This window comes from Ahaetulla prasina, chromosome 5, assembly GCF_028640845.1.
Source record: "Ahaetulla prasina isolate Xishuangbanna chromosome 5, ASM2864084v1, whole genome shotgun sequence".
In the NCBI taxonomy this organism is placed as follows: Eukaryota; Metazoa; Chordata; class Lepidosauria; order Squamata; family Colubridae; genus Ahaetulla; species Ahaetulla prasina.
The window spans coordinates 76,286,637-76,308,861 of record NC_080543.1 but is presented as its reverse complement, the minus strand read 5'-3'; the positions used below and the strand labels follow the sequence as shown (position 1 = coordinate 76,308,861).

Genomic DNA, 22,225 nt, shown 5'->3' with positions numbered 1-22,225 from the left:
CAGAGAGATGGGAGCAGAGTGGGAGTTTGCAGGTTAGGGGGATGGATGGATGGATGGGAGGCAGGCAAGCGCCAAGAATGCTGGGGAGATTCCTACCTTTGGTTACCCTGGTTGCTGGGTAGCAGTGTGGCGCAAAGAGATGAGTCTTTGTGAGACTCAAAACAAATGAGAGGGAGAATGGGGAGAGAGAAAGAATAGAAAAGAAAGAGAAAGAAAGAAAACAAAGAGGGAGAGGGAGAGGAAAAAGAGAGAGAAACAATTGAGAGGGAGGGAGGGAGGGAAAGAGAGACCCAGTTCCCACATTCAGGGAAACCACAATTGCAAACTCAACCCACACACAGGGAAACCACAATGCTCATGTATGATAAACAGTCAATTTATTCAAATTCAACATTTTTTTCAAAATCATCAATTTATTCAAACTCAACAATTTATTCAAATTCAACAAGTTCAATATAGTAGTCATGTCATCATCTTCTATAACATCATCAAAACTATCCACATACTGAATTCCAGTTTGAATTTCTTCTGAGTCCATTTTATTAAAAATCATTGGTCACAATCGCTCATGCTTAGCAATAGCAGTTTCCTTAGAAAAGTACCTCCTGTCTGAGGGGCGTGGCCAGTGTCGCGGCGGTACAGCATAGATCCCAGTGCTCCGGGAAAACGCCGATATCTCAGCCAATTTGGGGATCCTTAATGGATCATAGCTGTCCTGTAGAGATAACAAAGAAGGGAGGCACCGGCTGGTGCGAACAGGGAAGTTGAAAATTCCCTGGAGCGCTGGCATTAGCTTCCGATCCAGCGGCGAGGGAAGACAGCCATTAGGAGCTGTCAAAAGCCGGGGTGGCCACACAAAAGAATTGAGCAGGAGTGGTGATTGAATGGAGTATTGTTACCGGGTGAGTGATTGGCCAACTCACAGGTAAGAAGAAAACCTTTTAAAGCTTAAAAGAAGTTCCAACTTGAAATTAGCAGCTAATTAGCACGCAGAACTTTAAAGTGAAGGAAACAAAAAGCAGAGAGGAATTTTAAGATTAAAGCCCTGAAAGGAATAACTTTCCATCTGGATTTAAAATTGGACCTGGAAGAAAAATAATAAAAGGAAAAGAAAATTGAGGAAAAACATCTTTTACTAACAAAAGGATTTAATTGAGGAAGAGGAAGTAATTATCTTTGTGGATTATCAAGTGACATTTTATTGCCAGAGACTTGTGAGTTGGGGAGAGACATCTGCTGGAGGAAAGAAAATACCGCGTTGCTTAGACTACCGTGGGAATCGACTGGAGGAGTGTTTGTTTAAACAGCTGCAGTACAACTTCAAAAAAGGAGTGAGAAGAACAAATATTTAAATTGGAACAGCTTAAAGAAACATCTGAACTGGACATTATAAAGAAAAAAAAAGACATTATATGGACTTGAATTTGAACTATATATAAGTTAAAATAATAAATTTAAAAATCCTTTCTCCTTAAATTGAGAATATGGAGAGTTGGGTGGATGAATATGAGGAATTAAGGGAGGTGCCTCGAATGGTACGAGAGTCGTTTAAGGGAAATAAATTACCGGAGGAGTGGTTAATTTTTTTTTTTAAAGGATGAAGAAATTATGAGGGAGAAGCAAGAGGAACAAGAATCCAATGCTGAAAAGGAAATAATTGAAGATAAAAACATAGATAACTACACTGGGATTGACAGTGATAGAATAGAAATGGATAAGAGGAATTATATTTCAAAAAAGAAGAGAAAAGACGGAAAAGAGAAAAGATTGAGGGGGAAAATTAAAAGAGTAAAAAAAAATAGATGATTACACTGGGATTGACAGTGACAGACAAAGAATACGTAGGGGAAAGTATTTCTCAAAAAAGAAGAGAAGAGGAGGAAATGGGGAAAGATTGAGGGGGGAAATTTTTAAAAGAGTAAAAATTAGAGAAAGGAGGTGGAAAGGAAGATACAAGAAAGAGAAAAAGAAGAAGATAAGAGAATGGGAGAAAGGGAGGAAAATATTAAGAAATGGAATTTTGGAAAGACCGAAAGAAAATGGCTAAAAGAGGAAGAAAAATGAACAGCAGAAAAGAAATTAAAATAGTTGTAGAAATTTGATGTAAGAAGTAAATTAGAAGAAATATATAGATTATTGTAAAAGGGAAGTAAGAAAGGATGAAATGAAGTGTAAGTAAGAAGAAAAAAATATTCTTTTTAATGTAAAATGGAGAAATAGATGAAATGTGAAAGATATAATGGGATATATGTTTTATTGTCTGAGGATGCATGAAATTGGAGAGAAATATAGTGGATGGTAAAGAAATATATTTTAAATATAGAAAAGAACAAAGAAATTAATTGAAATCAAGATATAAAACTAAAAAAGGAAGAAGTATACAGTTTAAGAAAAATAGTCGGACTTCCGGTGGTGCCACTTTCCTCACTGGGAAATTCAAGGCACTCCGTGCTGAAATCTCGTAAAAGCCGGTGAAACAGTGAAAATCAGCTGTTTGCCGGCTTCAACTTCTCTCCCTGGGAGAAAGGGAGAATGGCAGATCTCCTCAGGGGCTTGGCTTTGTAAAGCAGAGCCCTGAAGGGTTGAGTCCCACTAAACCCCGCCGAGCTCCGAACTTCAGCGAGCTCCGAACTTCAGCGCGCTCCTGCAGAAGCAGGAAAAGAAGAAAGTGTCCATCTCTGCTTAATTCATTTTCTTTGTGAATTTCTATATGCAGACGGAACAAGCGCGAGTGAACAATTATTGGATTGCAAGTATTTCTGACTTCCTGACTTCTACCCTTTAAAAAGTGAAATTTTTTTTGCTTTAATTGACTGTTTAAAATGGCGTCTGAGAGGAAGTGAAAGTGAAGTGAAGTGGAAGTGGAAGCTGGCTGTGTAACTAAGAAACGTTATTTTTGGATTGCAACGAATTGAGGTCTCCTATACTTAAAGGGGAAAAGAAAAGTTTTAAAGTTAAATTTTGTGACTTTAAAAACTGAAATGGCTACTGAACCACCTAAGACTGCTGGCAGAAGGTGATCTGAAGTAGCTTTGGAAGATATGCTTAAAGAGCAAGGGAAAACATTTGAAGAGAGGTTTAAGGAGATGATGGAAAATAATGAGAAAATAAGAGAAGAAATAAAAGAGAATAATCAAAAAATAAGAGAAGATATTTTGATGGCTTTTCAGGGTTTGGCAAAAAGACTGGAGGGGTTGGAGGAGGAGGTGCAAGAAATTGCCCAGTCAAACCAGCAATTAGATAATAGAATGGGAGGATTGCAAATAAAATTGGACAAAAATGAAGATCAAGTGGTGGTGATGCAGTATAGGATGATGGAAGAAGCACTGAGAATTACGGGATTACAGGAAGAAAAAGGTGAAGATTTTAAAAAAAATTATCAGAAGCCTTGGCTGAATTTATTGAATTTGAACCACAAGAGGTTGCTTATCAAATTGATAAAATATACAGAGTTAATTCCTGGATTGCTAGGCAGAAGAAACTTCCTAGAGACATTGTGGTTTACTTTGTGAAAAGAACAATGAGAAATCGGATCTTGCAAGTTGCATATCAGAAAAAGTTGAAAATGGGAGATCAGGAGTTGAAGGTTTTGAAAGAGATTCCTCCCAAAATGCTAAGGGATAGGAAAGACTTTATACTTTTTACACAAGAACTTAAAAAGTACCAGATTCAATTTAGATGGGAAGTTACAGCTGGTTTGACAGTGTACTATGAGGGAAGAAAATATCGTATTGATACTGTGCTTAAGGCTAAAGATTTTCTTTCTACTGTGTTGAAAGTTGAAACAGAAGTAATAGAAAAAAGAATTCAAGAGAGTCAAATGAGTGTGGAAGCTGAGGTGACCCCAGTGATGTTATCATCTGAGGAACAACCACAAGAACAAAGAGTGACGAGGGGAGCCCTTAAGCGTAAAGAAAAAGAGCAACAAAGTCAAAGCAAAGGTCAGGATTCTACTGTCAGAAGCAGTGGGAGGAGCAAGGCTGAAGATACGGGAGGAGGATCTTCAGCTGATTCTTCAAAAGCTTCAGGAGGCCAGTAATGGCAAATAAAATTCTGACCTGGAATGTCAATGGTTTGAATTCAGCTCAGAAGAGAAGAAAAATATTTCATTATTTGAAACAATTTAAAAATGATGTGATTTGTTTACATATCAAATTATCAGATCAAAAATACTTAATAAATTCAAAATTAGGTAAACATTTTTTAAAAATTTTTATTTCCATTTTCCAACATCATATTTATGTACAAACTATTATCCATCATTAATCATTAATTTTTATTTATTAGGTAAACATTTTGTTGCTTCAGCTTTGGATAAGAAAAATGGCATAGTGGTATATTTGAGAAAGGATATACCAGCCAAGTTAATAGAGGCAGATATTCATGGAAGATATATTGCTATTGAACTTACATTAGAAACAAAAAAGACTCTTCTGCTGGGTATATATGCAGCTAACCAGCAACAAGAAAAATATTACAGAATGTTGTACGATAAGTTGATTCTTATTATAGATCGTATATTATATTAGGAGATTGGAATGGAGTAATTGATACACGAAAGGACAAGGGAATTTCTTCTAAAAAGATACCTGCACATGCAAAGCTCCCTAAATCTTTTTTTGAGATGCGGTGGTCTCTCATGAAGCAATGAGCCAGAAGCAAAGTCTTCGTTGGGATGAGAGCCCAGAACAAAATCTAAGCCTCCCCTTTTATTAGGATTCTTACAGGAAAGCATTTGCATAAAAGACAATAACATCAGAAGGCACATACATCAAAGAGAGTCTATCAGAAAGCAATACATCAAACAAAATCTTGTATATCGATCATGTAGCAAAACATAGCAATACATCCTGTGACATCCTAACCTTGCATACCAATTGATCTTCACATAAAGGGATTCCTTAGATCTTTGTGAGGAAGATCTTATCAAGTAAAGGAAACTGTAAAACTGTAAATGCATCTTCACACCATAGAGGTAAATATCCTGCTCCTCTGATGTGACTCTAACATCAAAGAAGTTTCTACCTATGTGATTCAACTAGCTGGGAGAATCCCACGCTAATCTAGCACATAGGCGATCTCTCAGATGGAATCCGTATGGCTATATTGCAACATCTCTTCCTTTTTTATTTTTTAAGGCCAGACAATCAGTCGGTTTCATTATTAGCCATACTATCCTTGTCTATTTCTGAGTCATCATCCAGGCAAAAGGTTTTAGGTGCAGGCAAGATGTAATCATCTTCGAGTTCCTCTACGGTCAGCAATTGATAACGGGCAGGATCATGCTTATGCCACAATGCCATGACTTGTGCAGTTGCTTTCTTTTCTGCTAGTAAAGATAGACTTTTAGAAATTGTTTTAACAAAAATAGGTAGAATACAAGGTAAAATTATACATCCTAATGCAATCATACCGATTAATACTATAATAGCTTGTAAACCAGGTAATTTAGGCAACCATCCTGAAAAGGCATCTTCAAAGTTAAATCCCTTCCATGTTTGTACTGGAACATGTGCAAGTTTAATCATATTTATTGCTGCCTCATCTACTACCTTGCCACTTTGATCTATTTCTATACAACAGTTGGTTAGATTGAATTTCCCACATACCCCCCCTTCCTTTGCTAACAAATAATCTAAGGCAAGGCGATTTTGCATAATGTAAGTTCGTGATTTAACATTTTCTGCAGCTAATTTTTTCATAGTGACCAATGTTTCATCAGTAATAAGTTCAACAACTGCTTGTAAACGTATAATACGATTGAGCATATAAATAGGAGTCCGATATCCCCACATGTCGTCTTCAATCCACGTCGCTGGGCCATAATAAGAAATAATGCGTTGGGGGGGCCATTCATCATCCTTCCAACTTCCTTTATGGATATTTTTTGTGTTGAAGCTTGATATTTCTCGCCGTTTGCGTTGGATATGCCCTATTTCTTCATAGACTGGGTGTCCCAAATATTGGCGTTGTTGTAGCGGGAGCAAGAAGAAGCCAGGTCTAATGGTGCCCAATACACAAGAACCATACCAGGCTGCTGGCAGGATGCTGTAGGCAAAACGACCGCAGATCCAGTAAAGTCCAGAGGGGGCCACCCAGCTGATTGTATCATTTTCAGTGTCATTAAAAAAGGTCAAGTAGTTTCGGAGGGGACGAGGGGGAGCAGAGATGTTGGACCCAGACCACCAGGTGTTGTTTTCCCAGGTGCCTAGGCAAAGCAAGGAGCCGGCATTGAAAGTTCGGGAAGTAGTGTTGGATCTTTGATAACAGACCTTTCCGATGAGATTAGTGATGAGCGCCCATGTCTCACTTCTGTCAGCAGGGTTTGAGAAGTTTGACCAGGAACTCGCGATATGACTGTGATTTGCTTCTTGTGCCTGCCATGGCCACTGCTCACCCATCGTCCCACCACATACAAAGCAATTTTTTATGTGCAAAGTCTTTGCTATTGTTTCTGCAAGAGTGAGGAATGTGTTTTTTGTTGCTACTGGAACTGGTAACTCTTCGAGCTTTTGAAACTCCTCGTAAGCTGAATGAAAAAGGGAGTGTGTGGTGGGGTTGAGTGAGATTTTTGTAACAAGAATCTTGATTTTAACAGAAGGATCACTTCCTTCGCCATCAATACCCAGTCCATAATCATCGTTGTAACCTTTCCAAGTTTGGGGTTGTAGCCAATTGTTTGGCACGGGAAAAGTCAGGTTTACAGGATTACAGGTATGTTGATAACAGGGGGAGGGAGGTGTCCCTCTTGTAATGTATAGTGTTTTAAGTTTGTCGCTTTTTGGTATGGTGTCACTATGTACCGTAGTCCCTCGTGACTGAAAGTTCACACACTTCCATTCTCCGCAATACGTGCCTCTGCCACAAGGATCATGTCGATTCAAGACGCGTGCGCAGATGTATTTTTCATTACAGGAATATGTTCTGCGCCAGCTGAGGCTTCCACATTCTGACGTGCCTTGGTCAATTGCTTCACAGGCATCAAATGCTACGGATTGAGCGTTGTTGGGATTGTAAAAGTCCTTGTTAGCCACAATCTTTTTATTCTGTCCTTCTCCAGCAAGGATTTTGATGTTATATCTGTGTGTAGGACCGGTGGGATCATAGCATTGTGTTTTGTCTCCGTCCTTGCAGATGCTATAAATAGTGCCATTTAAGGTGCAGGTTTGAGGATCTTTCTTCTTGCAAATCATGTTGGAATGATATAAAAGAGTCTTAATGATTTGCGTACCTTGCTTGGTGGTCTGCAGACACGGGTTGCAGTGCTTTGCGTCATCTGTGGCTGTGGCTTGTCATTTTACCCGAACCTGGATGCGGCGTTTTGGTTGAGGAATAGGAGGTTGAACAATATCTCCCTTCTCCCAGAGGTCATGCAGTAGTTCGAAGGCTGTGTTTGGAATCCGGGGGGTAACGACTGATGGCTGGGCAAAGGTTATGTCCATAGTGTGGTATAACATTATAAAAACAAGAAAGTTCATGATGCAGTTCATGATGCTCGTGTGTAGAAAGGCAATTGCAAGTATGCCTTAGCAGGAGGTGGGTGAAGAAGCTTTTGTGGCATGAGGCTTTGGGTGAAAAGGTCGAATGTGTCGTCCAGGGACCCAGAGTGTCGTATCGTCGTGTTGTACTGCGGCATAGCCTCTTCCCCAGGTGATGAGCTGTGCAGGGCCTTTCCAGGCGGGGTCTGGAAGCTGCTTGTAGTACACCAATGGTCGTTGCTGGGCAGATGGGGAAGCAGAGAAATGTCTATTTGCAGCCGAAGTTGGAGGTTGCCCAGTCAGGTTTTAAAAGTTTAAAGTATATAAACACAGGTTAAGCCTGTTTTGCATAGCAGGAGGCCGAGGCATTTTCCTCTATTTTAGTTTTTGAAGGGTGTTTTAAGTTTGTCGCTTTTTGGTATGGTGTCACTATGTACCGTAGTCCCTCGTGACTGAAAGTTCACACACTTCCATTCTCCGCAATACGTGCCTCTGCCACAAGGATCATGTCGATTCAAGACGCGTGCGCAGATGTATTTTTCATTACAGGAATATGTTCTGCGCCAGCTGAGGCTTCCACATTCTGACGTGCCTTGGTCAATTGCTTCACAGGCATCAAATGCTACGGATTGAGCGTTGTTGGGATTGTAAAAGTCCTTGTTAGCCACAATCTTTTTATTCTGTCCTTCTCCAGCAAGGATTTTGATGTTATATCTGTGTGTAGGACCGGTGGGATCATAGCATTGTGTTTTGTCTCCGTCCTTGCAGATGCTATAAATAGTGCCATTTAAGGTGCAGGTTTGAGGATCTTTCTTCTTGCAAATCATGTTGGAATGATATAAAAGAGTCTTAATGATTTGCGTACCTTGCTTGGTGGTCTGCAGACACGGGTTGCAATGCTTTGCGTCATCTGTGGCTGTGGCTTGTCGTTTTACCCGAACCTGGGTGCGGCGTTTTGGTTGAGGAATAGGAGGTTGAATAATATCTCCCTTCTCCCAGAGGTCATGCAGTAGTTCGGAGGCTGTGTTTGGAATCCGGGGGGTAACGACTGATGGCTGGGCAAAGGTTATGTCCATAGTGTGGTATAACATTATAAAAACAAGAAAGTTCATGATGCAGTTCATGATGCTTGTGTGTAGAAAGGCAATTTGCCAGTATGCCTTAGCAGGAGGTAGATGAAGAAGCTTTTGTGGCGTGAGGCTTTGGATGAAAAGGTCGAATGTGTCGTCCAGGGACCCAGAGTGTCGTATCGTTGTGTTGTACTGCGGCGTAGCCTCTTCCCCAGGTGATGAGCTGTGCAGGGCCTTTCCAGGCGGGGTCTGGAAGCTGCTTGTAGTACACCAATGGTCGTTGCTGGGCAGATGGGGAAGCAGAGAAATGTCTATTTGCAGCCGAAGTTGGAGGTTGCCCAGTCAGGTTTTAAAAGTTTAAAGTATATAAACACAGGTTAAGCCTGTTTTGCATAGCAGGGAGGCCGAGGCATTTTTCCTCTATTTTAGTTTTTTGAAGGGCGTTTTTAAGTGTCTGATTCGCCCTTTCTATGATTCCCTGTCCCTGGGAGTTGTATGGAATTCCGAATTTATGGACAATGGACCATTTATTGCAGAATTCTGCAAATGCTGTGCTTGTGTAAGCAGGCCCATTGTCGGTTTTTAATTCATTTGGCCGTCCCAGCATGGCAAAGGATCGAATGCAGTGGTTGATGACGTGTTTTGCAGCTTCTCCTTTTTGTGGAGAGGCCATAATGAAGCCTGAAAACGTGTCAATGGAAACATGTAAGTATTTCCACTGACCGAAGGATGGATACTGTGTGACATCCATCTGCCAGAGCTGACAAGCTTTTGTCCCTCGGGGATTTACTCCCATAGGGAGAGAGATCGCTTGTTGACTGCAAGTGGGACATGATTGCAGTATGGCTGAGGCTTCTTGTAAAGTTATGCCAAATTGTTTTACAAGGGCCTTTTTGTTTTGGTGAAAATAAGAATGACTTTCCCAGGGGGTAAGCTTAGTTAAAGGGAAGACATTCTTTGCCGATGCTGCGGCGTCTGCTTTGTCATTGCCTTCCTGCAAAGGACCAGGAAAGGGCTGATGACTGCGAATATGTGCTACAAACACAGGCTGAGAGCGAGCCGTGATAAGCTTTTGTAAAGTCAGAAAGAGAGCTAGCAAGGAATCATCCAAAGAGGGAGACAAATATGCTGAATATATATGGGTGATGACCTGGGTAACATATAAACTATCCAAGATTAAATTAAAAGATTGTTTGGGGAAATGTTGAAAGGCTAATATTGCTGCTGCTAATTCTGCACGTTGGGCAGAGCTTTGTGGGGGGGTCTTCTTTGTGTGCCATTCTCCATTCTCTTGCCATGCACAGGCACCATAGCATTTGCCCCCATCTGCAAATATAGTGAGAGCATTCTGTAAGGGGTGTTTGACAATAGGTGGCTGCCAAGAAAAGCAGATCAATGCGTGGGTCAGCGGGGGGGTGGCATGATATGTTACCAGGCCATTCAGAGAGAACATTTTTGTAAAGGTTCAGAATCAAGGTACATAACTTCCCATTGAGAAAGAGACATAGGAACAAATAGGGTGGACGGTTCAACAGCCAGAAGAGCTTTAGAACGTAGGCGCGCTTTAGCAATTAGGTTAGCAATCTGGGTAGGTTTGGGATTAATAGTTTTGCGAGGGGTATGCTGAAGGTGTATCCACTCAAGAATCAGCAATTGAGTAGTCTTTTGAGCTAATACCGCTGTAGGAATGTCAGGGGTATTGATGATAATGACAATTAAAGGTGTGTTTTCGACACAGCGATCTACCCACTGCGGGGCCATCAGGACCCGTAAATCCGAAAGGAGTTGTAGTTGTTCTGATGTCAAGGTGATTTTATCACCGGGTTCCTTTCCCCCTTTTAGAGCCACAAACAGGGGGGACAGGAATGAGGTAGATATACCAAAATATGATCTAACCCAATTGATAGCACCTAGATATTGCTGAAGCTTAACCAATGTAGTTACAGGGGAGAGAGAGATTGTAGGAAAAGTAGGAGCAGAGTGAGAGGCTAAAAGTTTATGACCAAGATAGTTAAAGGGAGATTGAGTTTGAATTTTGTCCGGAGATATAAGTAAGCCGTTATTGGTTAATAAAGAAGTTAAGATAGGTAATGTTGCAACTACAGTGCCAGGTGGGCCTGGGGCTGCGACTAAAATGTCATCCATGTAATGATAAATCATGAAAGAAGGAAACTGCTGCCGAAATGGTATCAGAGCCTGATTTACATGATGCTGACACATGGTGGGGCTATTGAGCATTCCTTGTGGGAGGACCTTCCACTGGTATCGGTTAGTAGGTTTAACATTATTGGGTTCTGGGACAGTGAAGGCAAACAGCTGTCTGTCTGCTGGGTCCAAAGGGATTGAGAAGAAGCAATCTTTTAGATCAATGACAATTAGGTCATAATCTTTGGGTATCAGGTTTGGATTAGGCATCCCACATTGTAACAGACCCATGGGTTTAATAATTAGGTTCACGGGTCGGAGATCATGCAGGAATCTCCATTTGCCAGACTTCTTTTTTATAACAAAAACTGGGGTATTATAAGGGCTGAGAGAAGGTTCAATATGATCATTAAGTAGCTGATCTTGGACCAAAGAATGCAAGGCAAGCAACTTTTCATGAGTTAAAGGCCACTGATCTACCCAAACAGGTGTGTTAGAGGTTAGGGATAGCTTAAGAGGAGGAGGCGGCATCACTCCAGAGTGAGTTTTGCGCTGTACTGAGAAAGCAAGTCACGCCCCCACAGATTGGTGTGCAATGGAAGCACAACAGGTTTTATGAATGCTGTGCCAGTAGTATTAGGTGTAGTAGCTGGCAGCCAGTGTTTGCTTACCCGGGCAGTTTGAATTCCCCCCACTCCTCTCACCGAGGGAGCTGCTTCAGTGGGCCAGGTTGATGGCCATTCCGCAGTCCTTATGACAGAGACATCTGCTCCAGAGTCCAGTAGACCCGTGAAAGAGGAGCCTTTAATGGAAACAGAGAGAGTGGGTTTAGTCTCTGTGATTGGTTGGGTGAGAGCTAAGATTTCTGAATTGGGGGAGTCTTTTGGAATGATGACTAATTTAGCAATTGTAGTCCCTACTTGTATAGTTTGTGGGAGACCCGAAATAAAATGTATTGTGGTATTGAGAGAGTTGTCAGTTCTTTCTAAAAGACAAGGAACTGCATATATCCCTCGAAGCTGTGCTTCTGCATGGGGCAAGATAAGAGCAGAGCAGTCTTGTGATAATGCATGCGGCAGGGAGACAGAGGCAGACATAGCTGAATGAGGGAGATCAGCAGAAATACATTCAGAGACGCACAAATCAAAGGATGAGTTTGAATGAGCAACCTTTGGAGCGGGGCTAGTTGCCGGCCCCATCTCTAGTTTCCCGAGTCGGGATTTGGTTTGACTCGGCATTGATTTGCCCAGTGATATCCCTTTTTACATTTTGGACACACTGATTTTGGTTTGGCTTCTTTGTTCATCTCATTGTGAGAGGCGCCCCCTCCACGGTCTCGGCATTGTGCCTTGAAGTGGCCGGGTTTGCCGCAATTAAAGCAGTTACCAGATGGTGATGAAGCCTTTGATAGGGCACTAGCTAAAACTTCTGCATTATAAGTATGTGTGCCCACATGCTGGCATGCTTTGAGGAATTGTGCCAGGGTAACGTTTGGAGAGTTTATAAGGCGGGCTAACAAATTTTTGCAGTCCGTATTTGCATTGTCATAAGCTAGTTTCCTAAGGATTTCCATTTGAGCATCTGCATTGGAGATTTGGCGGGAGATGGCAGTCTGCAGCTTGTCAATGAATTCTGAGTATGACTCATTTGGCCCTTGAACAATTTTTGCAAAAGATTGGCGTATTGAACAGGGATCATCAACCCTTGTAATAGCTTGAGTAGCAGCCAGGGACACAAGGGTTAAAGTAACCACGGATAAATTATATTGTGCAGTAGGAGGAGCAAACGCCCCTTCTCCGCAGATCTCAACTGCTTGTATGCCAGGAGTTCTTGCCGCTAGGGCTTCAGCCTCACGGCGAAATTCTGATTCCCAAATAACGTACTGAGTGCTGGTTAAAATCATGCGAAACATATCCTTCCAGTCAGAAGGAAGCATAACATACGTATTAGACATCATGAGAATGAGTCCTATGGTATACGGTGCTTGCAGACCATATACCATGACAGCTTGTTTAACATCCCTGATTGTTTTAATTGGAATAGGTTCCCAGTGGGGTGCTAAAACACCAGTTGCATTTTGTTGGTAAACTAAGGGAAAAAGGGAAGCTGCAGAAAGCTCATCTGGTTCTAAGGTACCATCCCGCATTGCTTGCTGAACACTGGATCGGACGGCACTGACAGAAGGGTAATTAGGAGGAGGGGGAGGTGAAAGAGGGGAAGAAACAACAGCAGGGGGGAGCGCAGGGGAGGAACACGGAGGAGCACAAGGGGTATTGGATGCAGGAGGATTTTCTGCTATCAGGGGGGAAGGTGAATATGGTGGGGGGGGAAGTGAAGGAAGGGGGAGAAGAGAAGGGCCAGTATCAGAAGGGGGTGCCGAAGGACAGGGGAAGATATCCTCCGGGGCAGGGGTGGTCAATTTAATAGCAGCATTTTCATGTGGGGGAGGTTGTTTCAAAGGCTCAAGGAGAGACTGATTCTGAGCTGCTAGGATTTCCATAATTATTTTCCAGGTACTTAAGATAGAGGCTGGGGCTCTTGGGGATGCGTGGAGATATTTGCCAATCTGTCTCCACGTTGCTGGTTTTAAAGAGCCTGCCTCAGGATAAGAAGGACAATGATGCCAAATATATTTTAACAAATCCTTCAGTTTTCCTTTTGTTACGGCAGCTTGTAGCTTGTCCGCATGGTTAAAAAAGAATAAATTTGACTTGGTTAGTTCCCTCAGCTCACGTAAATGTTTATCCTGAGCCTTAGAGAATTTCCCTCCCATACTTACGAAAGGTCCGTTGTTCGCCAGCGATGAACGGATGAGGTGCACCAAGCCTAACCCAGGCGGTAAGGATGGGAGGTCAAAGGATGTGCCGGGAACGTATCCTTTGATAGAATCTCGTTGAAAGAAAAGATCTTTTGGGAGCGTATCCTTGATGGGATCACACTGAAAGAAAAGATCTTTTGGGAGCGTACCCTTGATGGGATCACGCTGAAAGAAAAATCTTTTGGGAGCGTATCCTTGATGGGATCACGCTGAAAGAAAAGATTTTTTGGGAGCGTATCCTTGATGGGATCACGCTGAAAAAGAAAAAAGAAAAAAAAATCTTCTGGGAGCGTATCCTTGATGGGATCACGCTGAAAGAAAAGTTTTTTTGGGAGCGTATCCTTGATGGGATCACGCTGAAAAAGAAAAAAGAAAAAAAAATCTTCTGGGAGCGTATCCTTGATGGGATCACGCTGAAAGAAAAGATTTTTTGCAGGATCGCATTGAGAGAAGTATTCTTTTAAGCAAAATCTTGGTAGAATCACGTCGGGGTCACCAGTTGCGGTGGTCTCTCATGAAGCAATGAGCCAGAAGCAAAGTCTTCGTTGGGATGAGAGCCCAGAACAAAATCTAAGCCTCCCCTTTTATTAGGATTCTTACAGGAAAGCATTTGCATAAAAGACAATAACATCAGAAGGCACATACATCAAAGAGAGTCTATCAGAAAGCAATACATCAAACAAAATCTTGTATATCGATCATGTAGCAAAACATAGCAATACATCCTGTGACATCCTAACCTTGCATACCAATTGATCTTCACATAAAGGGATTCCTTAGATCTTTGTGAGGAAGATCTTATCAAGTAAAGGAAACTGTAAAACTGTAAATGCATCTTCACACCATAGAGGTAAATATCCTGCTCCTCTGATGTGACTCTAACATCAAAGAAGTTTCTACCTATGTGATTCAACTAGCTGGGAGAATCCCACGCTAATCTAGCACATAGGCGATCTCTCAGATGGAATCCGTATGGCTATATTGCAACATTGAGATGATAGAAGATTTTGAGTTGAGAGATGTATGGAGATTGCGGAACCTAGAGGAAAGAGACTATACTTTTTTCTCTGATAGGCATCAATCTTTTTCACGTATTGATTTTATATTAACTTCTAATGATTTGCTTTCTAGGATAAAGAAAATTAAGATATTTTCAAGCTATTTGTCTGATCATAGCCCAGTTTGGATGGAATTGCAGTATGAAAAAGAAGGCAGAAGAACATGGAGATTAAATGAAAATTTGTTTAGATATCAGGATAATGTAAATCAATGTAAAAAGCAGATGAAAGAATTTTTTGGTTATAATTTGAATAAGGAAACATCGATAGAAATGGTTTGGGATGGCCAGTAAGGCCTTTATGAGAGGTATATTAATATATACTAATAATAGACAGAGAAATAAGCAACAAAGATAGCGTAGGTATCTAGAAGAGGAAATCTATAAGAAACAACAATTATTAATACATAATCTGCATGATCAAAAACTTAAAGATGCAATAAAGTTATTACAGAGTCAATTTACTTTGATGATGGCTGACCAGGTGGCAACAAATATACAATATGCCAAACATAATACCTTTTGTAATGCAAATAGACCTGGTAGGTGGTTAGCATACATTTTAAGGAAAAAACAAAAACAACGCATTATAGAAAAAATAGAATATAAAGGTAAAGAGAGATATCAACAGGATAAAATTAAAAAAGCTTTCTTAGAATATTATACAAATTTATACGCTAAAGATAATATATTGAATATGGATATTGATAATTATTTGAAAGATTATAAGGTTAAAAGCTTAACTTTAGAACAAAGGGAAGAATTGAATCGTCCTATAACTTCTGAATAAATTATTTTGGTAATTAAACAATTAAAAATGGGGAAAACTCCTGGTACGGATGGGCTTACAGCAAGTTATTATAGGAATTTACAGGATGAGATGTTAGGTCCACTTAAGGAATTATTTAATCAGATACAATTAGGAGGGGGAATTCCCCCTTCATGGAGAACTTCTTTTATTTCATTGATACCAAAAGAGGAACAGGATTGTTCTAAACCTGGGAATTATAGGCCAATTTCACTTTTAAATAATAATTATAAGATTTTTGTTAAAATAATAGCAAATAGATTAATGTTAGTTTTACAACGAAGAATTCATACTGATCAATCTGGATTTATAAAAGGGAGACAGATGAGGAATAATGTTAGGCAGATTGTAAATTTATTGGAATATTTAGAAAAGAAAATTTTTATCTCAGCAGCATGTATTTTTTTGGATGCAGAGAAAGCTTTTGATCGATTGCATTGGGATTTTTTATTTAAATTAATAAATAAAATGCAATTTGGAGATGGTTTTGTAAGAATAATTAGAGCGATTTATGGAGAGCAAACAGGCCAGATAATAATTAATGGTAATTTAACAGAAGCTTTTAAGATTGCGAAAGGAACAAGACAGGGATGTCCTTTATCACCACTATTGTTTATTTTAACTCTGGAGCCATTATTGGATAAAATACGAGAATCAAAAGAGACAGAGGGTATTAAAGTTAGACAACATGAATATAAACTGAGAGCTTTTGCAGATGACTTGGTGATTACTTTAACAAATCCTATAAATTCAAGTGTATCTCTGTTGGAAATAATTGATCGATATGGAAAGGTTTCAGGGTTTAAGGTAAATCAGAATAAAACAAAAGTGATAATAAAAATATGACCAAACAACAGAAAGAAAAATTAGAGGAAATAACAGGATTTGAAATTGTAAAAAAGGTTAAATATTTAGGGGTTTATATTACCCCATCAAATGTGAAATTGTACAAGAATAATTATGAAGTGTTATGGCAAAAAGTTCAGAAGGAGTTGATTGTTTGGAAAAAAATTCAATTATCGCTGTTGGGGAGAATAGCTGCTATCAAAATGAATGTTTTACCTAGATTTTTATTCCTCTTTCAGATGATACCAATAATTAAGAAAGATAAACATTTGGAGGAATGGCAGACTGGAATTAATAAATTTATATGGGAAGGTAAAAAAGCGAGGGTTAAAATGAAAATAATTCAAGATTCCCAGGAAAGGGGAGGTTTAAAAATGCCCAATTTTAAATTATACTATGAAGCAGCTGCTCTCTCTGCAATAAGTGATTGGTTTAATCTAACGGAGGAAAGAATCCTGAATATAGAAGGTTATGATTTACTATATGGATGGCATGTATATTTAATTTATGATAAAAATGTGGATAAGGCTTTTAAAAATCATGTGTTAAGAACTGCTCTCTTGCGTGTCTGGAAAAAATACTCTTATAAACTGAATTATAAGGTTCCTATGTGGGCAAGTCCTAGACATACAATAGAGAATATAAATATAGAACAGAATCAGGAAATGATTATAAATAAAGATCTTTTGTATACTGAAAGAGGTAATTTGCAATTAAAATCTCTGCACGTATTAAAAGAAGAAGGGAAAAATTATACTTGGTTTCAATATGAGCAACTACGTGCTAGATGGAAGGAAGATCAGAAAATTGGTATAGTGCAGAAAGAGGAAAATTTGGTAAAGCAAATTAGAAATCAGTCTCAGGAGCATATAAAGAGATTGTATAATGTGTTACTTGAAATAGATTCTGAAAGGGATTTGGTAAAGGACTGTATGATAAAGTGGGCACAAAATTTTCAGGAGCCAATATTATTGGAAACTTGGGGAAAAAATTGGGTTAGAAATGTTAAATTTACGCAGGCACAGAATTTAAGGGAAAATTTTTATAATATGTTTTATAGATGGCATTTAGATCCTAAGAAATTATTGTGTATGTATCCAGATATGCAAGCAAAATGTTGGAGATGCAATTGTGATGATGCTACATATTTTCATATTTGGTGGACTTGCAAGAATATTAAGGCTTTTTGGATAAGAATTTGGTGGATTTTACAAAATGTTTTGAAAAAGAAGATAAAGTCCCTGCCGCAATTTTTTTTTACTGGGAATTATCACGGACTGTACAGTAATTGAGACTAAATTGATTTTAAATCTAATAACAGCGGCAAGATTACTGATAGGACAGTATTGGAAGAAAAAAGAATTACCTACAATAGAAGAATGGATATTAAAAGTTGCCAATTTGGCTGAGATGGCAAAAATCTCAGCGTTTTTGAAAGACAATACGCAAAAAAGATACTTAAATTAATGGAAAAAATGAATTGACTATATTCAAAACAGATATCAGATGAAGAGATATCAGGCTGCCTTTGAATGATTAGGATGTATTATTTCTGATTGCATTGGGGACGGTTAGGATTTGATGAGAAATGCAGGAGTATAACTGAGTTAGGAGGGAAAAATTTTAGCATATGTTTGTTTTATTTTTAACTATATCTTGTGTTTGTCGGGGAGGAGAGGTTTTTGAAGGAGGGGGAGGTAGGGTGGGGGGGGGATTTTTTTTTGTAAAAACTTTTTCAATAAAAAAAAAGAAAAGAAAAATAGTCCAGCAGGTGAAATGTGAAAGATAGAATGGTTTATAGGTGAAAATAATTGAAAGACAGATGTAAAATGGAACAAAATTGAAATGTTAGTAAATGATGTATCCTGATGAAAGAGAAAAATAATTATTGAACTGGGAATAAGAATTTAAAGAAAACAAGAGGTGGAAGGTTGTATTAATAGAATAGAACAGAACAGAACAGAACAGAACAGAATTGAATTTTTTATTGGCCAAGTGTGATTGGACACACAAGGAATTTGTCTTGGTGCATTTGCTTTCAGTGTACATAAAAGAAAAGATACGTTCATCAAGGTACAACATTTACAACACAATTGATGGTCAATATATCAATATAAATCATAAGGATTGCCAGCAACAAAGTTACAGTCATACAGTCATAAGTGGAAAGAGATTGGTGATGGGAACTATGAGATTAATAGTAGTGCAGATTTAGTAAATAGTTTGACAGTGTTGAGGGAATTATTTGTTTAGCAGAGTGATGGCCTTCGGGAAAAAAACTGTTCTTGTGTCTAGTTGTTCTGTTGTGCAGTGCTCTATAACGTCGTTTTGAGGGTAGTAGTTGAAACAGTTTATGTCCTGGATGTGAGGGATCTGTAAATATTTTCACGGCCCTCTTCTTGATTCGTGCAGTATACAGGTCCTCAATGGAAGGCAGGTTGCTAGCAAATATTTTTTCTGCAGTTCTAATTATCCTCTGAAGTCTGTGTCTTTCTTGTGGTGTTGCAGAACCGAACCAGACAGTTATAGAGGTGCAAATAACAGACTCAATAATTCCTCTGTAGAAATGAATCAGCAGCTCCTTGGGCAGTTTGAGCTGATTGAGTTGGCGCAGAAAGAACATTCTTTGTTGTCCTTTTTTAATGATGTTTTTGACGTTAGCTGTCCATTTTAGATCTTGCGATATGATAGAACCTAGAAATTTAAAGGTTTCTACTATTGATACTGTGTTGTCTAGTATTGTGAGAGGTGGAAGTATGGAAGGGTTTCTCCTAAAGTCTTCTACCATTTCTACGGTTTTGAGTGTGTTCAGTTCCAGATTGTTTTGGTTGCACCACAAGGCTAGTCATTCGACCTCTCGTCTATATGCGGATTCGTCATTGTCTCGAATGAGACCGATCACTGTTGTGTCATCTGCGAACTTCAGTAGCTTAACAGATGGATTTTTGGAGATGCAGTCATTGGTATACAGAGAGAAGAGAAGTGAGGAGAGCACACAGCCTTGGGGGGCCCCTGTGCTAATTGTACAGGTATTTGATGTGATCTTGCTTAGCTTCACCTGCTGCTTCCTGTTTGTTAGAAAGCTTGTGATCCACTTACAAGTCTGTTCCGGTACCTGTAGCTGGTTTAGCTTAGTTAGAAGAATGTCTGGAATGATGATATTGAATGCTGCAAAAGTCTACAAAAAGTCTACAAAAGTCTACAAAAAGGACCCTTGCATAGGTCTTTGGAGACTCAAGATGTTGTAGGATGTAGTGCAGAGCCATATTAACAGCATCATTTGTTGATCTATTTGCTTGGTATGCAAATTGCAAGGGTTCTAACAGCGGATCCGTGATGGTTTTCAAGTGGGACAGCACTAGCCTTTCAAAGGTTTTCATGACTACAGATGTTAGAGCAACTGGTCTGTAGTCATTCAGTTCCTTGATGGTGGGCTTCTTCGGCACTGGGATGATGGTAGAGCGTTTGAAGCAAGAAGGAACATAGCACATATCTAGTGATTTATAGAAAATATGGGTGAAGATGGGGGCCAATTGGTCAGCACAGACATTTAAGCAAGAAGGAGTTATCTTGTCTGGTCCTGGAGCTTTTCCTGGCTTTTGTCTGTGAAATAGGTCCTGCACTTCCTTTTCTGTGATTTTATAATTAAAAGGCTGTAAGGTAAAAATGGAACAAGAGGAAAGACAATGTTAATAATTAAAACATATGAAAGGAATTCTGAAAAATATACTTAATAAATGTATATTTGGGGTTGTCTGGACACCATAGTTAAAAATATTGAAATGAAAATGAATACAGATATAGAGAGAGATAAGAAGAAGGAGAGAAATGGAAGAACGGGAGAAGGAGAGAGAGGGAATGAAGAAAGGGAAGAGGAGAGGAAGAAAGGGAGGGGAAATAAGAGTAGGAGAGAAAGTCAGATAGGGAGGAAGAAGGGAGGAGGGAGAGAAAGGAAGGGGAAGTAGAGAAAGAGTAGGAGAGGAGAGAACAAAGTAGGAAGGATAAAAGAAGGGAGGGAGAGGAATGAATAAGAGAAGAAAGACTGCTGTAAAAGGGAAAAGATGAAATGGAAGAAAGACAACCCCGAACATGTCTGAATATATCAGGATAAAAACTGAATTAGCTAAAAAATAATAAAAGAGAATATATATCAGTAAAAATGGAGAAATAAGAACTTGAGGGCGAAAGATGTTGAAATGAGCATGGAAATATTAAGACATGATTAAAATATGGAAAAAATATTTTGGCAGAAATTGTAACTAAGTAAAATATGTTTGGATACGTCAAGTTGTATAAGATATGATATGGCCAATACTCTGTTCATAAACTGTGTGTGTGTGTGGGAGTGGGGAATAAAAAATCAATAAAAATTGATTAAAAAAAGAAGAAGAATACCTCCTCCTGTCCATGTAACCTGCTCATATTGCATGGGCAACACAGGTATTGCTGATTCTCCAGGGTAGCTGTAGAATAGTCCAGGAATGGGTTTTGCTACAGTTGGATCTACCCAGAGACCGAGTCATAAATCTTTAGATACAACCTCTTGCTTTTCTCTCTCTCTCCAGTTTTTCAGCTCAGTCGGCCCTAGACAGACTTTTGGTGAGATTTCTCTGTACTTCACCATTCCTGGACTATTTGATTCCAAATTTTTCTTAGCTTGGGAATCGCCTTATACATTCTGCGATTCCCAAGAGGGCGTGCTGGCTAATTTCAGCTTCACTGACAAGCCGCCGCCACTATTTTGGACCCCTCGAAGAGGGGACCGCATTGGAGGACTGCTGGCTGACCCAGCAGCTGGAATTCGACTTTGCTGTTTTCGCTTCTGCCGCAGCTCACCTTAGCAGGGCACCTGGACTCACAATGATCAGAGCAGCGCCCTTGCTAGCCTGGATGCTGTTTCCCAGGCTCTAAGCCTGGCGGCCCCCATTTTCACACAACTACGCTGCGCGCAAGGAGGAAGCCTGCAGGCCTTTTGGAGTGAAATTCCCTCCTGGTCTCCTCAGGTTTGAACGGCGGCGCACAAACATTGTGGTTGGGCCCCTAGTCCCTAGTATTCCAGGGCAATAACGTGGTTTTGGGCCCTGGCTACTCTAGGTTCACCCTAGGAATGCTGCACCTCAGGAGCGGACTATTTTGCAGCATATGTGCTGTTAGCCCAGAGTTCTCTGGCAACTGCCACCACCACCTTTCTCCTCCCTGCCCCGGGTTTGTTATTCATCCACGATCCCTGCCAACATTCTGAAGGCAGACATTCACTCTGCATAGCCTCAGTTAAAATGGCTTCCAAACGGGGTGCTGAGGCCACTGCGGGGGAAAAAGCAACCTGCAAGTCTGCCAGAGGTTCTAGGGCAGAGCTTAGGGACAGGGAATGGAGGCAGAGAGCTCTGGACAAACTGGTTTCCAAAGCTGAGAAGCAACAGTCAGGGCTGGAGAAACTGCCTCACTCAAGTGAGCCATCTGTTTCCTGCCCTTTTGTTCCAGGCCCTGCAGTGCACTTCCCTCTAGCTCCTCAATCATGGTCACCAGAGGGAGCTAGCAAGCTCTCCCCATCTCCAGGCTTGCTGGATAGTAGGGGGAGGGAACTGCAGAATGACCCTTTTGCATGCCAGATGCCTGCAGCAGAATCTCAACCCATCTATACCAGGGATTTGGCTGCAGGGGCATCTCACATGCCTTCTACTTTACCTTCAGCTGAGGCCAACCTGTCAGATTTGCCTGATCACCTGCTACAATTAATCTTGCAGGCAGTATCTAAAGGCATTGCTACTGGTCTGACCCAGAAAAACACTACTTTGCTTGCCTCAGCATCACCTGTTCACTTGCGACAGGTTCAGATTGACCCAGCTTTGAACAAATCCCCATGTCAATCACCACAACATTCTATAGGCAGTGAGGAATCCTTTTTGGGTACAGAGTCCCAGAGAGAGATAGACCTCCCTGATGATTAGGGGATATCCCCTGACACCCCAGCCTTTACTGGATTGTTTCTTCTGGGGCTGTTCA

The 22,225-nt window shown here is 40.2% G+C and overlaps 2 protein-coding genes across 5 annotated transcripts in view; one reads left to right on the top strand and one right to left on the bottom strand.

Moving 5' to 3' along the window:
- Nucleotides 1–22,225, top strand: part of APOO (apolipoprotein O) — a 172,427-nt gene that overhangs the window by 47,154 nt on the left and 103,048 nt on the right. The window lies entirely within an intron of this gene.
- On the bottom strand, nt 8,214–12,857 carry LOC131199160 (endogenous retrovirus group K member 8 Gag polyprotein-like). The gene is made up of 2 exons (XM_058184600.1): nt 11,365–12,857; nt 8,214–8,831 (listed from the first exon to the last, which is right to left on the bottom strand). Exon 1 carries the CDS (start codon nt 12,837–12,839, stop codon nt 11,895–11,897), a length of 945 nt encoding a protein of 314 aa, XP_058040583.1. The 5' UTR covers nt 12,840–12,857; the 3' UTR covers nt 8,214–8,831; nt 11,365–11,894.

Excerpts from the sequence above, each read along its gene's own strand:
- LOC131199160 (XM_058184600.1), bottom strand. The coding sequence starts at position 12,839 with ATGCGGGATGGTACCTTAGAACCAGATGAGCTTTCTGCAGCTTCCCTT.